This window comes from Podarcis erhardii (assembly GCF_964252035.2).
Source record: "Podarcis erhardii genome assembly, chromosome: 1".
NCBI classification, from domain to species: domain Eukaryota; kingdom Metazoa; phylum Chordata; class Lepidosauria; order Squamata; family Lacertidae; genus Podarcis; species Podarcis erhardii.
In genome coordinates, this window is record NC_138497.1 from 44478529 (window position 1) to 44496723 (window position 18195).

The following is an 18195-nucleotide window of genomic DNA, read 5'->3' on the forward strand; positions in this document are numbered from 1 at the left end:
GTCATAGACAAAGGGTTGATCCTGCTGAGTCATCAGATTTTTTGCATCTACCCTCACTGTTATGATTTCCTTTATCCCCAAACAACAGCAGTTAGGATGGTGAGATCGAAGGCAGGTCTCCTGCAGCTTTAATAAGTTGGGTAGAGGAAGGAATTTCAGCAAGTGCAATTTGCATGAAAGCCCATGATAGATGTAGCATGCATGGAAAGCAAACACACACACAAATACACACACAGGTTATGTGTACAAACTAACACATAACCATAAAAACAGAAACAGCATTTCAGTATAAAACAAATTACAGAGATGCAGTTACTTACGGTAAAGCTTTTAAGATGAATATATGTAGACCAACCACAACGAGGACTGAGTCATGGGAGGAGTATTTATATAGTAAAAAAAATAATAATAGAGACCAGTCCGCATCAAAACTGCTCAATTTGGCTTCGGCCCAGACTACATGTTTTTGCCTGACCAGACATTCAGATGAAGCAATGTTACATACATTAGCAAATAGAACTTTTGATGCTTTCCAGTATTGGGCTATTACAGTACCAATCTGGCTGCTGATAGCAACATAAACAATTGATTTTTTATAAGTTATAGGAGGATTGACATTTGTGTTCTCAAGAAAGAAGGGCCATGGAGCGTTGCATGTAGGTTCTTTCTCTGAAGGGAAGAGGAAGGATCAGAAGGTGAACCTTCGTGTGCTATCTCTGGGTCACGCAGTTCCTGAGGCATGCAAGAAGAAGCGTGTGGGTGTGGGGAGCTGGTGTTGCAGGAAAGAGCAGCAAAATGTTTAAAGGAAATAATAATTAGCCGAGGGGGTGGGGAAGTGGGGCAGGGCCAGTATTTCAGCAGTCAGTTGATTTATCTTCAAACGCTAGATTGCTGCACCTTCCTCAGAGCAGAATGCCTGCATTTTCTTTTTGTACCTGGAAAACACTGAAGACATTTTGGGTGTTACCACCGTCAAAAAAAGCAATGCTCTTAGCATTGCTCGATCTGTTATCAGCCAGGATATATCACTCTGTGTTTTAAAATGTATCTTGTCATCTCTCTCCATCTTTTGATCTTCCACTCCTACTCTTAATTTTCAGCAAGGGTAATGCAAGCTTACTTCAGACATGCTTTGTCAGTGTATCACGCTCCTAAAATGCAGCCTCAGCTACTGTTTCAGACTCTGGTTTGTCCTGTACCAAGGACAGTGAAGCAGGCAAAAGCTCAGATAGAAACTTCAGAGTCATTTCTCTGGCAAGCTTCACCAGGAGTGTCCCAATTCCGCTTTTAATTTGAAATAGACTAATCGTTTTGTCTTTCACAAAACTAGAGACATAAAAAGTAAACTAACCCTTAAAGTAATAATATTGAAACACAGAATGATACATTGAAAAAGAAACCTATCGTTAGCTCTCAAAGTCATCTGAGTCCAGTCTAAGGACCCAGTTTTTCTGAACAACAGTTTAGTGCTTCCTGCGAGCAGGATGTCAATAATGCTGAGTTAGGTGGCATTCCAGAGGCCTTGTTCTTTATCACTTAATCCCTATGTGTATTAAAGGGCAAAGTAAACATTCCAATAAGTATTCCCTTCCTGGCTGAGCAACCTTCAGTCCTATCATAATTACAGGCACCTTGAGACATTGCTGCTCATCCAGGGACTCTCATATAGCTCACTTGCTACCAGCACTTTCTTTGAGCAAAGAGAAAGCCTGGTATTTATGGTTCCTCTGGGTGGGAAGATTGTTTGCAGCCATTTTGAATTGCTCTTCAGATGTATGGCAACCCATGTCAGAAGTGTAGATTTTGGCGAATTACTTTTTAAAAAGCTCAACAACTTTGGCAAAACTAAAAAAAAAGCTCAACAACTTTTCTCTCTGGATTTTCACCCTTATGAAATATGGTAACCCTACAAAATGGAGGGTCCTGATTTGAAGGCCTTGGTTCAAATATAGTACATGGTGTAGTCTACTGTAAATGGGGCCATTGTCATCTGAATATTGTTACTGTTTCAGTTTTGACAATCTGAAAGGGCGGTTTTCTGCCTTGTGTTGAAACCCTCAATTTTAAAAGACTATATAAACACTCATATTCTGGTGTACAGACAAAACTAAAATCCCTTTTCAGACATTTAGTCTTCTGCTGCTGCCCACATGAAAAATAACGTTTACCTGAAGTGTAACTCTGGGATTAAATGAAGGCTGGATTCCTCTCCCCCCGCCACCCCTTCCGAAGTACTGTACAGTGGTACCTCGGGTTACATACGCTTCAGCTTACATACACTTCAAGTTACAGACTCCGCTAACCCAGAAATAGTACCTCGGGTTAAGAACTTTGCTTCAGGATGAGAACAGAAATTGTGCTCCGGCGGCGCAGCAGAAGGCCCTATTAGCTAAAGTGGTGCTTCAGGTTAATCACAGTTTCAGGTTAAGTACGGACCTCCGGAACGAATTAAGTTCTTAACCCGAGATTACTACTAAACTTGACAAAAGACAGATGCAGGAAAAGTTGTGCTATTGTGGTGCTGGGGAACCTTTGGTCCCTCAGATGCTGGACTACAACTCCCATCATCCCTTGTCATTTGCCCATGCTGACTGGGCCTAATGGGAATTGGTTCCCCCAGCCCTGTGTTTTTGTCTTTGCTGGTTGGGGAGGTACCAGTTTTGCAGCTTTGTATGCTCCAGACTCATGCCCATATTAACAACCAGAAACCTACCGTGTGTTTCTAGACTCTTAGGCCAACATTACACAGACACATTAATGGTGTGTACACGCATTCCCCAATAAAAAGCGCAAAGTTGAAAATAGGAAATAGTAATTTGTTAACCGCAGCAGAGGACACAATTAGTGTGCCCTTGGAAGAACGCTACATTTGTGTGTAAATGCTTACAAGGAGCACTTCATTACGATGGAGACGAAAGCACTGATTTCTGTGACTGCCGATTAAATAATCCTGTTGCCACTGAGTTGTGGAATCTCAGTGGCGTTAATAAGCTGCAATGTAGTCATCAGAGGTGCCTCTTGTTTCTAGTGGAGGTCGAGGGTATAATTTGAAATCAGCCAGAGACCTTGGCCAGGCCAAGCATCCTCTTTTCCTAGGCATTGCACAAACAAAGGGATGGAGAGTATACAAGCCTTAACTTAAGAGCAGCAAAACAATAGGAGAGAGTCCGGCCAAGGACAGCAGTGAGATAACAACAATGAGAGAGCTAACAGCCTAGTACTTGGACTGCCCTCCCCCCAGCCCATTCCTGCCCTTCCCTTTCATATTTTGCAGAAGGAGCTTCCAGTGCAGGCTTCTCTGTGCCACATTCCTCCTGTTTTATAAAAAGAAAAGAAAAAACCGATTGACATGTTAATTACACCCAAATCCATGTGAGCTTGATCCGCTTCCAGCTCAGCCCCCAAAAGTTGCACAGAGAGAGAGAGGGAGAGAGGGAGAGAGGGAGAGAGAGTCTGAGCTGCGTGTCAAACATAATTGAAATTCTGCTTGAGGTTGAAGCTGGGGGATTATTATACTGTACAGCAGTTTTGTGTGCTGCTTTCTTATTTCTCTCTCTCTCCTCCTTCCCCTCCTGCTCTCCCACTTCTTGGCTGTATTCCAGGTATTAATCAAAGCACAGTTTTCTCCTGCGAAGCCCACAACATAAAGGGACTGTCTTCATCCCGGACGGCCACTGTGCAGATTAAAGGTGAGAGAGATCCTTCCCTGTTCTCCCAGAAAAGGAAATGGAATGGACTGTCAGGAGTGGGAAGAAAGCAGGGGAAAACAGTTTCTGTTTCTCCCTCCTTCCCTGCTTCCCTTCTACCCACCCCACCCCCAACAGGAACAGTTTTGAGCTGCTTTCCAGCAGTGCCTTCTCTCTCTCTTCTCAGCAAATGAAATAAAGCACTGTGCTCACTGTTTGGTATGCGGGCCTGTGTCCCTGCAGCAAAATTTGCAATCAAAACCAAACCCCAACTGGCACAGGAAGGGAAGATGTGACACGAAATAACAGATTTTCCTTGAACCGGGGCATCAGAACTGTTTGTGGGAGGAAGGTGGGCCACAGTGATGTCATCTGCAGCGGACGAACAGGGAAATCTTCCTTTTCTGCACAAGTTTGATGCCTTCGTAGCAAAAATACCACCCCAAACCTTCTTCTGTCTTTTCTCCCCTCCCACACACCCACACTCCCCCCTTCTAATACATTGGCATCTCGTGAACTGCAGAGAACAGGAGGAGGCAGATCACCGTGAGGGCAATTAAATTTCAGGAATGTTATGCTTCTGTGGATTTCTGTGCTTTGCAGTGCCAAAGCTCTCATTTAAAGCTGGTAATTTGGAGCCCTATTAATAATTTTTGTTCCTTTCACAACTGCTACTTTCCTGCGGTGTTTCCTCCCCTCATAAGAAGCTAAAGTAGCTGCAGGCCAGGAGGGACTCACGCTCTTTCTTATTTTTAGGGCAAATCTACAGCTTTGTTTTGGTTGGTTGGTCATATTTTTTAGCAATGCAAAATGCGATTAGTTCATTTTATATGGGTGCATTGTTGTGGATGAGGATTATCAGAACCTTTATTTTCAAAGGGCTGTTTCTTTCTCCCCTCATTTAAAAAAAATGGCTTTGTGGTTTTTTTGGTTTTTTTGTTTGTTTGTTTTTGCTCTGCCCAGCATTGGAATGTGGCCACTGAGTCAAACCATTGTTGTGTCTTCCCCCAGTATTCTCCACTCGGACCATTTAAAATACAAAATAAAAGATTCAGAAGGTAAAACAATAAAACAGTAGAATTCTCTCAGACTGATGGTGGTTTTTGCAGGAGGTGAACTTCCTGTTCTGACATCAATGCATTTCACAGGCCATATAGGTCTGATAAGCAGCACTGTGAAAATGAGGAAGGAGCTGTTCCAACTGAATTCATCCAGGCCATTGGTGGTCTTTGATGCTTATGGCGTGAGTCCTCAGGCCTGGGCTTCTCATCAGCAGATCTTTTGGTAGTCCCTCAGAGGGTGGAGAGGGGCTTCCCCACCTAGACTCTTTCAGACTATTGTTGGTTCCTTCAAGAGCTGATGGTGTAAGCTCCCTGGCTTCTCCTCCTCCTGACATAAATTCCTGGAGGAGGCCAGGTGAGGTGAATCATCTCTTCAGTTTGAAATCAATATCCTTCCTCATCCTCAGGCTCTCTTTCTGAACCAAACAGTTGGAGACTGCAGCTCATATCAGCTACCCAGCAGCCATTGGATGCTGATGATGGTTCACCTGCAGTCTTCAAATTGCACCTGTGGGGCTCTTTGGCTTCCTTGACCTTATACCAAGGATATCCAATGTGATGCCCCCCTGATGTTGTTAGACTGCAGTTCCCATCAGCCTCAGCCGGCATAGACAACAGTCTGGGATGGTGGGAGCCCTCAACTACTGTTACTTCCTGCATCACCTGGATATGCTAAGTTGCTTGAATTTGTTAACAGTCGTAAAGAGATGATAATTTAATGGTGGGACAAATGCTTTGCATGCAGAAGGTCTCGGATTCATTCCCTGGCATCTTAGGAAAAAGGATGTCAGGTAATGGTAAAATCTTCGCCCGAGATCCTTGGGAGCTGCTGCTAGTCAGAGTAGACCACGGTTTCCCAAACTTGGCTCTCCAGCTGTTTTTGGACTACAATTGGCACCATCCCTGATCACTGGGCCTGGTAGCTAGGGATGATGGGAGTTGTAGTCCAACAACAGTTGGAGACCCAAGTTTGAGAAACCCTGGAGTAGATAATACTTAGTTTGATGGACAGTTAAATCTGAAGGCAACTTCCTATGCATCTGTGTCTTGTTTATCACTGGAGAAACCCAGGGTTGAACCTGTGGTGTTCTACATGCAAAGTGTTGTTACATACTCCTTCCAGAAGCTGGATACTATTGAAACAAATTTCTGGCCTTGAGGGAACTTTGGCTTGATGCAGCAGAGTTCTTCGTACATTCCGAGGAATATACTGCACCGTGTCCGCCCTCAACATAAAGGACCATTGTTACCAAACAGAACTGGGACTGATTGCACTGTCACACATGTTGGTGTGTATGGGAAACCCAAAAGCAGAAGGTGGGTGCAGCAGCACTCTTCTATTCCGTTCAGGGCAAGCTGCAAGAACACCTTTCTTCCTTCTCCCTAGAAGCTTGCTGAGAGATAAAGAGATGCTGCCTCTTAGGGCCATATAGGTAGAGTTTATAGCCATGTTTACCAATCTTTGAAGCAAGACAAAGGACAGCGCTGCAAGGAAACAAAACGGAGAATAAGGGCAAAGTGGATTTATGGAGAAGGATCCTGGCAAGCTGTGGGGAACCATTTCAAGAGAAAGTGGCAGCATGAATGGAACTGCTGAGCCAAGAGTGGGAGCAGGAGATGACGGGAGCAGGGAAGGGGTGGGCTGGAGGGAACATATGGAGTGAGAAGATTGGGAGTAAATCAGAGGAGCGGGGGCCAGAGCAGTAAAAGAAGCGAAGGGCAAACAGCCTGGGCTGACGTGGTTCAAAGACAACAAAACAAGCCAAGGAAGACATTGCAGATGGCTCAAAGCAGGGAGTCATACGCACACATGTAGTTTTTCCCAAGTGCAAATCCTCTGGGTGAAGTCCAAGGATGCCATTCTGCAGAGGCATCTGCTAACGTAAGAGAAAGAGAGGCAATTTCCATTCATTCTCCCTTCCCCTTTGAGCCCACTGCACCACCTCCCATGCTCCAAATCTAAATCTGGAACAGATTTCAGTGATTCTGAACCCAGCTTGGCTCCTGGAAAGAGATGCGGCAGGAGGAAGCTGTGATCTTGACCAGCTTCATCTGTGGCAACTCCAGCTTTTTAAAAATTTTGATCATGGCACAGTTACACAAGACCTGGTCACTTCAAGATTAAATTACTAACACATCCTACATGGAGTATGAAGAGTGTTCAGTAGCTTCAGTTGGTGTACATATTATATGGACCTGGAAGTCCATCAGATGGACTTTAAAATTCTGCAGGATTCACAACCTGTGGTTTGACTTGTACACTAATCTCAAGCCTCTTCTGTGTTTCACATCTCTGAAGTATTAGCTATTTGCAACATCAGCCATTCCTCCTTCACCACTGGCTGGTTCAGCACTGTACCTGGTAGGCTTCTCCTGTTTTTCTCCCATGTGAGCCTAGATTTTAAGTTTAAGTACTGTAAAGGCAAATGATGTGATTACTCCTTTAAAGCTAAGTGAGTCTCGGCCTGGTCAGTTGCTTGGAAGCCTCATGTGAACTCTGAGCTTCAGAGTGGCGTATAAGTGCAACAAAAAGAATGGATTTTGGCTTAGCACTAAAGCATTTAAATGTTGTATCCGCATGGATACATATGTGAATGTACGACACCCAACTGCTTTGGGTCCAGAATGACATTGTAGTGGTTGTTTAATAAGAGGAATAAGACAAGTTTGCATTTGTTTTATGAAATTGGCCCAAACATACCTAGATCTACTTGGAATTCTTTAAAAAAACAAAAACAAAACCCAAACCCAAACCTGTATACTTTCCGTGTTTAAAATAGGAATTAGTGGAAATCAACTCCTAGCATATCAGTTCTACCATCTGCCTATTAAAAGGACTAGGCTTTGCTTTCACGTTCCAGCACCCCTGCCCCTCTGACAAGAGAGATGCTATGCAAAGGTTTTAGGAACTTCAGGCTAGCACTGCTAGCATCTCAGATTCCACAGCAGAATGTTTTGAGAAGTGCCTGTGTCAAATGTTTTGTGTTTGCTATATCTGTTTAAATACCAAACACTGAATAAAGAGAATAAGTTATTCAGTGTTAATCAGGATTTATAATGCCATGTGCAAGCCACCCCTGTTCATACAAAGCTTGATTAGCACCTCTCAGGGACCTTATCCAAATTCCCAGACTGTAGCGTCTGCCCATTTCCATATAAATATCTGCTCAGTTCTACATATGCTAAACAGCATCCCTCCTTCTTTTTCAGCTCTCCCCTTTCCACCTCTCAATGTGACAGTAACTCAAATCACCAGCAACAATGCCAGTATCACTTGGCTGCCAGGATTTGATGGCCGTTCTCCACTTCATTCTTGTACAGTTCAGGTATGTGACACGTGCATAATACCTCCTTGGCCAAAGCAAATAGTCAAACCCAGGAAATGTTTTGCTAGATAGCCCCTTGCTTTGCATGTCTGGGACCCTGGAGGCAGGGCTTTTCTACCCAGAAATTCTGTGGGCAAGCTTTTCTACCCAGAAATTCTGCAGTGCTTAATTTGTGACCAGAGCAGCATGGACCAAAATAAACTACTGTCTTGAAAAGACCCTGCATAGGAAGATAATCAAGTGTCATTGCAAAGTTCTAGTTTGCTGTACAGTGATGATATGATGTGCATGCATAGAGCTCTCCCATGCACAGAATGAACCTGGACCAATTTGAATCCCTCTCCCCTTGCATGGAGGAGTGCTGTGTGATGGTACATGCACAGAGCCATTTCTCAGGCACGCTGATGAATCCCACTTGTAAGTTCTAGTAGTACATACTCCATGTGTTCATAGGCAAAATAAAATACATAATGTCCCATTTTATTTTTAATTTGGGGAACTGTCCTACTGATGGTCAAGAGACTTCTGCTATTTTTAAAAGGACTGCATCCAATGACTAATAAAGTATATGTAATCTCTGCCTCTGGTGTTTTACAATTTTTTATATAAGGTGTAAGCCACCCAGAGTGACTGGGGAAACCTAGCCAAATGGATGGGGTATAAATAATAAAATTGTTGTTGTTATTGTTGTTGTTCCCTATATTGATACTATACATATTTTACGTAGTCCTTCCCCAGTGTTCAGTGCTGGCATGAGACTAAACCTCTGGTACCACGTGCCTCAGCTTTAGTGCCCAGAGAAGTCTTAACTTCTGATGTAATTTACAGCTCCTCCAGATAACCTATTTATTGAGTATTCATCAAGATTTTCTTGCATAAAGCTTATGTGAAACCTGTGGCTGATCTTTTTTTGGCATCTCTTGTGATAGGTTTGCAGGTATGCAACAGTGAGCATTCATTCTGATTTTACTGACCAGTGTTTGTACATCTTCCCATTAATCATTAGTTCATCCCAAACTTTTCAGTGGATTTCTTCTTCATGTGAAAAGTGTGTTTGTTTGTTTGTTTGTTTGTTTGTTTGTTTGCTTGTTTGTTTGTTTGTTTTAGTGGATCTGTTGCACTTTTAAATTTCCAGTATGTGCTTGAATCCCTCCTGTCTGACATTCTGGAGGTGACTTTACATATTTTTGAGTTGGCAACATGCAAGCCTAAATGGCAGTTCATTGACTGGTACTTTATTGCGGGTTGCACAGCAGTTTGAAACAAATGCACACCTGCATATTCCTGCATTGCAGGGGGTTGAACAAGATGATCCTCAGGATCCCTTCCAACTCTACAATTCTTTGATTCTGTGACTGAATTTCGGTGTTTAGAATGTGAGCTGAGTGGATTCTGTGCATTGTCCAGCAAGTAAGGTAGTTTTATGCTTGCTCGACAAGTGCTTGGTTGGCAACCTGCCCTACATTTGCAGTGCCACTGCAACCGCTGAACAATGGGTGTTGGGGAGATCACACAGTAAGTAAGGCTTAAACTGCAGACTGAACACGCGGTGAAGCAATTACGCAACCGCTTTAGTAAGGCCAGCTCCTTTTAACTCACGTTTTCTCTCATCATGTCAAGTTGGTCCATTTAATTGATCTTCCGAGTGAACCAATTCACGCTGTTCTCTGGTGTGCTGTTGTCAGAGATGAGTCATAGGCACAGCTGTCAAGCAAGAACTACCAGCCAGAACCAATAAAGAGCACTCTTGCCCAGGCAGAGTCCCAGACTAGTTCTCTTTGCCCCATAGAGTCCCAGACTAGTTCTCTTTGCCCCATAGTCGGCACCTTCACTGCAAATTCCTCCTTCTCCTTCTAAGATTAATCTACTGGGATCATTGTTCACAGCTAAGTCTTCTTGCTTTTTCTGAATTGATCTTTGCACCCAAGGTGACACTTGGGCACCCAGGCACCTTTCATGCCAACTCTGAGATTCCCACTGTGTCTGCTGCAGCTTTTGCTCTTGGAGCCCAGGTGGCAGAGAGGGAGAATCAGTGACCAGGGCACGACACAGATAGATTATTGGAAGCACAAGCAAGACGTTCATTTGGGACTTGTTCGGTTCTCCCAGGTCCTAATTTGCACTAGGATTCTCTTCAGGGTCCAGTGGTGGGATCCTGACACCCTTCTTTCTGAGGATAGCTTGGGGGCACAGAATCACTCAGATACCTGGAAACCCTTTATGGCCTAGGGGGGTGGTCCAACTCTTTTCTTCTTCTGCATATGGGGCACCTGTGCACAGGACATCTCTGGATCCCAGGCTCTTGGCCCAGCTCATCATAACAGCTGTCCCAACATCATTCAGTTCATCCTTAAAAGATGCGAACGGTTAAAAACAGCATGATCTCCCTGGACTCTCCCCGCTTATTGCGTCAGAGAGTGGGTTCCCTGCACTGCCGCCATTGTCAGCATTCTGCCTTGGAAGGGAATTAACAAAAGCCCAAGGCAAGCGGCTGAGGTGATCCAGCTTCCTTCTGCTTCGGCAGGGTTGCAGAAGGAGCTTGTGCATACTACTTGCATGAAATAAAAGAACCCATTGAGATGGCGATGATGACATGAGTCGTGACTCTCTGCACACAGCGGCTTTGCTCTTCTTTCTCACACCATTTCTGCTGTTGCCGCTCTGCTAGAGAGGCTCTGTTTTGACAGATTAGAATGAATTTCCTCCTGTGCATTGGAATGCCACGCTTGCCCCGCCGAGTACAGCCTATTCTTCCTGGTTTGCACGTCAACCAGTCACTGTACAATGCTAATCTGTCTGGCTTCTGAGTCCTTCCCCCAACCTTCCTATTTCTCGTTTTCTTTTCTTTTCTTTGCAACCGGTGAAGGGGGGGGGGGAGGGCGGAACAAAGCGAGAGCAGCTCAGATTTCAACCTCCTCAGGCAGCCTCATTTTCCTAAGCTTCCCAGGCTTTTTTGTCCCATGCTGCAAGGGAAAAAGAAACAGGGATTTCACTCTCCAGTCAGGCTTAACATGACAGCCAACCTCAGTTATAGGGCCTTGGGGAATGGCAAAATGTTGAGCACCTCTCAGCTCTGATTTTTATTTACAGGCACCTTTGTCCACCGACCCATATTTCTACCTGCCTCTAGTTGACAGAATGTTTGTCATTCTTATAAGCAATGTTATTGTTTTTTAAGCCAAAAAGTGGTACCCACACTTTTAACATCGGGGGGGGGGGAATGTGTCTGTTCTTCATACCCCTGAGTACCTGAAGAAAAAAAAGCATTGTTGGTAGCGCTGGACACAAGTAACAGTTCCTTATGTCATGCCCACACAGGAACACCACCCCACTGTTTGTTGTTAACAGGTTTTATAGCTTCACAGACCCGCACTGTATGTTTGACCAAAGCTGGCAATGGGACAAAACAAATGTGACTGTACATCAGGAGCATGATTAATGTAGTGCCCTCCACATGTTGTTGGACTGGGCTTATGGGAGTTGTTATCTGAACTGGAGGGTGCCGTGCCAGCTACCCTTGCCATACATCAGGGAAAACAATAATTCTATCATATCACTTTCAAACAATAGTTTTTAAAATGATTAAGATTCTCTCTACAGTTCAGTGTGCAGGTGTGTGTGTTTAAAAAAGAATAGGCATACAAAAGTTCTAAGTCAAATTAAAAGGAACCAAGATCCAAACCCCGCATTATCCTGTGTGGGAGAACACAGCTACAAATTGCATCTTATTAGATAAACAGCAAAAGGTAATAGTTTTAGATGGGAGGAGTATTTCCTTTTGCTAACTGAGCACACAAAGCCAAATCCAGATTCGGAGGGCTGTATCAGGGCGAACAATTAAGTTCCTCTAGAAATGCACATAACTGCAAGCCTTGAAGGATTTTGTTGAACACTTATTTATTTTTTTGTTGAACTGTCACTTCAAAATGTAGCTCGCTTATAGTCTTCCTTCTTCTGTATCCTTGGTTTGTAAGACAGTTTTGTTGATAATGAGCAGTTCCCAGAGTCTATCATACCGTTGTTGGACAGATGGAGTTTATTGCTTTCCCATTTGTGCAGTTGATTGAAGTCTTGCTTCAATTAGAAGAGAGAGGAAAAGGTGGGGAGGCGGAAGGGACCAGTTTAATGCCAAGTGCTGGGAGTTGTTTTGTTCCCATGAGGTTCAGAAAGACTATCTTTGGGCTCTTTGGAGGGCTGCAGTTGGTGATGATGATAGGTAAAGGTAAAGGGACCCCTGACCATTAGGTCCAGTCGTGACCGACTCTGGGGTTGCGGCGCTCATCTCGCTTTATTGGCTGAGGGAGCCGGCATACAGCTTCCGGGTCATATGGCCAGCATGCCTAAGCTGCTTCTGGCGAACCAGAGCAGTGCACAAAAACGCCATTTACCTTCCCGCTGGAGTGGTACCTATTTATCTATTTGCACTTTGACGTGCTTTTGAACTGCTAGGTTGGCAGGAGCAGGGACCGAGCAACGGGAGCTCACCCCGTGGCGGGGATTTGAACCGCCGACCTTCTGATTGGCAAGTCCTAAGCTCTGTGGTTTAATCCACAGTGCCACCCGCGTCCCTCTGGTGGTGATGATGATAACCATCTTCAAAACTCTTGGGCCATAGGGAATGCCCTCTAAATGGGACAAAATGTTCTCACATGCCCAAGCAGGTGTCGCCCAGCCAAGAAGTTCTTCTTGAGTTTTTGGTTTGCTTACAGCCTCTAGCATTTTGAAGAATTAGTCATTGCATATCAACGTTCTGAAGCCAAGATTATGTGAAATGTATTACTTGTTGGATGCAACTCTCCTAAAGTTTTATGGCATAAAAAAAATGAGTCACTTTATATTAAATCCATGAGAGTGTATTTGGCTTGTGTGTTCATATCTGCTTTATCTCCCTTCTGCAACAGGTGGCTGAGCTACAGGAAGATGACATTTCCACAGAGGTTGTCCCTGTCCCCTCCTTTTCCCAGGCTTTTCCAGGATTAAAGCACTCTACCAATTATAGTGCTCGGGTCCAGTGCACTAATGAACTGGGCAGCTCCCCTTTTACAGACTGGGTCTATTTTCAGACCATGGGATTAGGTAAGAACATGGTTTCATGGAAATTGTGAAACATTTTTCCATTAAGCTATGCAGTTCTGGGGCAGAAAACCACTGAACAACTTGACCCCATCTCCCCTTGTAGCAACAAAATACAAGAACCATATAATTCACATGACTGATTCAAACTATTGGCCATCAGCTTCATTTTTTTGCCATTGTTGTGCCTTAGACTGTAGTTTACTCATGGCAAATCATGTGAGGGTGTTCCTAGTTTATGCAGGTATAAAGCTGATGCTGGAGTTTCACAGTATTCACAGCTTATTCCAGGAGAGAAAAAGAATCTTAGATGTACCAGGACCTCAAGAGTCCCTTTGGTGAATTTGCAAGGGACCTAGCAAATGAAATAGTTTTTGCCCTAAGGCTGTTCCATACCTGTCTGCCCCTGAGAGTTCTCTCTCTCTCTCTCTCTCTCTCTCTCTCTAACAACAAGATATATGTTGTGATTTTCTTTCTATTACAGCACCAAACAGTACTCCACAAAACGTACACATTATCCAAAGAGATTCTTGTCTGATTTTGGAATGGGAAACAATGGCTCCAGAAATGCATAGGGACAATGCCCTGGGATACAGGTTGGAGTGGAGTCAAGATAACATCACTCAGGTAACAAACTGAGGAGCATAAACATTGCCTTGGTGGATCAGAGCATGATCCAAATTCTGTTCTAACAGGAGCCAGCCAAACGTCCCTGGGATCTCACAAGCAGGTCATGATAATGAGGACCATCCATTGTTGTTTGTCCTAGTCATCTGAAATACTCAAGCTGTGTACACACTATAACTTAAATGCACATTTGAAACACACTCTTTCTATCAAGGAATTCTGGACACAGTAGTTTACCCCTCACAGAATTGCAATTCCAGCAACCCTTAACAAACTACAGTACCCAGAATTCTGAGGGAAAGAATGTGCTTTGAATAGGCTTTAAAGGCAGCACTTTTTTTCAGCCGGAATGTGCCTGTGAGTACCATTGCCATTATAAGAGAACAAAGGAGGTGTTCATGGTGAGTTATGGCACTTCTTTTTCTAGAAAAACAGCACAGTTTAAAGTTATAGTGCGTACATAGCTTCAGATGCCTGAAAAGAGAAGTTTCATTCTACTATGTTGGCTCATGGCAGTGATAGACTTATCCTCCACAAATGGGTCTAATCCTTTGAAGAAGCCATCAAAGCTAGTGGTTGTCACCACATCTTGTGGCAATGAATCCCACAAGTTCATTAATGCAAATTATGCAAAAGGACTTTCTTTAATCTGAGCCTACTGCCAATGTTTTCACACATGAGGCTTACTGTAAATGGATTTCTGCCTGTATCCCTCCGTAATGAGAAAGGAATACCCATATCAGTTATAATAGACTTTTGACTACGTTTTTTCATAGTATGCAACAGTTAACAATGGTTCTGTCACTTGTGTCAGGAACAGTTGAACACGATGCTTCTCTGTCTTGTCATGTGTAAAAATTGTGTTAGGCAGAGCAACTTGGATAGTAGATTCATCAGGAGGAAGCTGATAAAGGCTAATCATACATTCTGGATCAATAAAATTCATCATATTCTGTTTGTCACAGACTATTCCTTGTTCCAGATTTGCCAGGCAATATCTTGAGCTGTATCTCAAATTACAGTGGTACCTTGGGTTAAGTACTTAATTCGTTCCGGAGGTCCGTTCTTAACCTGAAACTGTTCTTAACTTGAAGCACCATTTTAGCTAATGGGGGCCTCCTGCTGCCACCGTGCCACCAGAGCATGATTTCTGTTCTTATTCTGAAGCAAAGTTCTTAACCTGAAGCACTATTTCTGGGTTAGCGAAGTCTATAACCTGAAGCATATGTAACCTGAAGCGTATGTAACCCGAGGTACCACTGTACCATCAATTATAAAAGTAAATTATAAAATTAATTCAGAGTGAGAAATTTAGTGCTTAGGGAAGGTTCTAGACCAGGGGTAGTCAACCTGGCATCCTCCAGGTATTGTTGGATTCCAGTTCCCATCATCCCTGACCATTGCCCATGCTAGCTGGGGCTGATGGGAGTTGTAGTCCAGCAACACCCTCTGGCATTCCCTCCCCTTAGATATTTGACTGGCTCCGTTTCTGTTATCTTTTCATGGCCTACTGAAGACCTTCCTCTTTCAACAAGCATTTTAAGTTGAGATCTTTACCAGACTGCATCTGCGTTGGAATGGTTTTAAAGGTGTTGTTATTGTCGTTATCACTTCTTGTTTGCTGCCCTGGACTCCTTTGGGAAGAAGAGTGGAATATAGAAAAGTAATGAATAATAAATATCATCAGAGCACCATATTAGCTGCCTGTGTTCTAGACTGACAGCTTGGAAATGAATCCTAAAAAGCCACGCGCAAGTCTTAGGAATGGGTTTGTGTCAAACTGGAAGGTGGTAACATATGTTATCCGCAGTCTGTTCTGGGTTTGATTTTGTGCAACATGCTCATTAAGGAGTGGAGAATTTCCTCCCCACCCCCCACCCCTCTCCTAATGCGGCTGTCACAGAGTTTGTAGGCACTACAATATGACAAAGGAAAAAAAGAGAGAAAGATTACAATCCCACATCTCTTCAAGTATTTATTTTACCTCTGCAGCTAAGCTTGGATTGATTATTAGGAATTTTAATAAAAGTAAAAAAAAAAAAATGCAGGCACAACATATTAGTATACAGTGGTACCTCGGGTTACATACGCTTCAGGTTACATACGCTTCAGGTTACAGACTCCGCTAACCCAGAAATAGTGCTTCAGGTTAAGAACTTTGCTTCAGAATGAGAACAGAAATTGTGCTCCGGAGGCACGGCAGCAGCAGGAGGCCTCATTAGCTAAAGTGGTGCTTCAGGTTAAGAACAGTTTCAGGTAAAGTACGGACCTCCGGAACGAATTAAGTACTTAACCAGAGGTACCACTGTAATCGGTTTTGGGAAATCTCAGGGTTCAGAAAATTGTGGAGTTGCCTAAAAGTATACCTGCATTGAGGGAGCCTTACCGCTTCCTTGTGTGGTATTGTAAGCAAGTGCCAGATGAGTGCTGATCACCAATGGGTTTTTGTTTGCTTGCTTGCTTCAGGGGGAAATGATCGTACAGGAGACGAGAGCCAACCTCACTATGTGGAATCCCTTAAGAGATCTTACCATCAGGGTGTGTGTACTCAACTCAGCAGGCTGCGGGCCTTGGAGTGAACCCTTGCTGCTTACAGCTGAAGATTTAATAGGTGAGTTGCATGTGCTGTAAGCTTCTTCTTTTATAACTGCATCTTCTCCTCAAGGAAAATGTTACGTCACTGTTAGTACTGTGCTTGCAATGAGCTGCTGGTTGCCACCATGTTTTTCTATCTCTGCTCTTCCCAGCACTTACAACTGCATGTGTTGCATTTTTAAACGGAATGAGACCGAAGCGGAACAACGTGGAGCAATCTAGCAAAAGCAAAGCGAAACAAACTCAGCTGCAACTGAGTTGAAAAAATCTGTGCATGTGCGTTGAAAACTCTAGTTCTCATAATCCTTACAGGTTCCTCTACACCTGGGTTTTGTGTTAATTCCTATACACTGAAGGTTCTGTTTGTGGATTGTGGGGGCTTTGATTGTGAACAATAAAGTGTGTATATATGGATGGATGTACATTCCCAGTGCTTTTTTTTCTTAAAAAATGTTTAGGGGTACTCTCATTTTGACTCAAGAAAATCACCATTTTATAGTTCAAATCTGGAAAAATAAATACAGTAAAAGGACAAAAGTACAAAGATTTAAAAATGTTTAGGGGGTATGCGTACCCCTGTGTACCCCCCAGAAAAAGCACTGTACATGCCTATACAGAAGTGCTTTGTGTGTAATAATTCCATAAGGTGTGAAGCAGGCCAAAGCTCTTTGAAAACATAGGAAATGGGTCTTACACCAGTCCATTTAGCTCAGTGTTGTTGACACTGATTGTCAATGGCTCTTAAAAGGTTTCTGAAAGGATTATCTCCCAGCCCTGCCTGGAGATTCTGGGAGTGAACCTGGAGTCTTGTTCAAGCAAAGTGTGTTCCCTACCACCGGGCACTCCAAATCTGCAACTCTTAATCCTGTGCATGACGGTTTCCGATTCCCTACTTATCTGTGCACTGTGCATGGATGGCACATTCAGCAGTGAGGAAGGAGCTTGGGAAATCTTGTACCACATTGCACTCCCCCCCCCTCAGAGTTCACTGTGCTGCTTCCTCCCCCATCCCAACCCAAAATTGTTCCTTTTTTCCTCACAGACCTTTAAATACATAGACACCCCTCAGGGTTTTTTTTTTAGTCTTAAAACCACCCTTTCTTCCTTTGCTAATTATGGTTATTCTTCATAGCAGAGAGCGAAACAATACAAATAAACATCTTCCACAGGTTCGAAAATGTGACTGATGTCAAAACAGGGCTGAGAGATTGTAGATGAAGGCAACAATCTTATACAAAGTTAGGTGCTCTCAAGTCCAATTATTTCAGTGGACTTAAAACACATTCTCTCTCCCTCTCCCTCAGCCTGAGGCTTGTTTGTGTCCCAACCACAGCCACACCTAACACAGTATGTTGCTGAGCTTATAAACGCTTGAAAATAAAGCTTCATTATGGAAATGCTGACACACCAAAACTATAGATCTGTAAAAATAATGAAACTTTGTTCTACACTTGAGCCTGGTGGAAAATAAAAATTGCTTACGTTCTAGAATTAACTAGCTGGTACTGAATAGGCATTTCCAGTTCCCACTGCGTGTGAAATATCTGGGGCAGCTTGTTAGCATACGGGTGGGGAAGCTTATAAAAAGATTTAATGGTGCTGTTTGAGGAAACCAAATGCATTCTTATTTGAAGCACCCTCAGCCTGCACCCTCAGCCTTGCGCCCTGTTCCTTCAGGGCTGTGGGAAGGGTCTAGTAGGCTCTTTCTGTTGCTCTCATCAGTGTCAGCAACAGAAAACAGTATGTGTGGCACAGGAGGGGCAAGGTATATTTTTAGGTGGGTGAGTTGTGTCTCACATGCTAAGATCGCTGAAAGAAAAATAACAG

General features: G+C 43.6%; 1 protein-coding gene across 2 annotated transcripts in view; it reads left to right on the forward strand.

Annotated features, from left to right (window-relative positions):
- The window catches only part of TYRO3 (TYRO3 protein tyrosine kinase), a 61640-nt gene that overhangs the window by 25329 nt on the left and 18116 nt on the right, over nt 1-18195 (forward strand). For both annotated transcript variants that reach the window (XM_081859715.1, XM_081859716.1), the window contains exons 5-9: nt 3603-3689; nt 7958-8073; nt 12975-13149; nt 13631-13773; nt 16240-16384. In XM_081859715.1, the coding sequence (XP_081715841.1) occupies nt 3603-3689; nt 7958-8073; nt 12975-13149; nt 13631-13773; nt 16240-16384 (666 nt within the window). The remainder of the gene's footprint in view (nt 1-3602; nt 3690-7957; nt 8074-12974; nt 13150-13630; nt 13774-16239; nt 16385-18195) is intronic.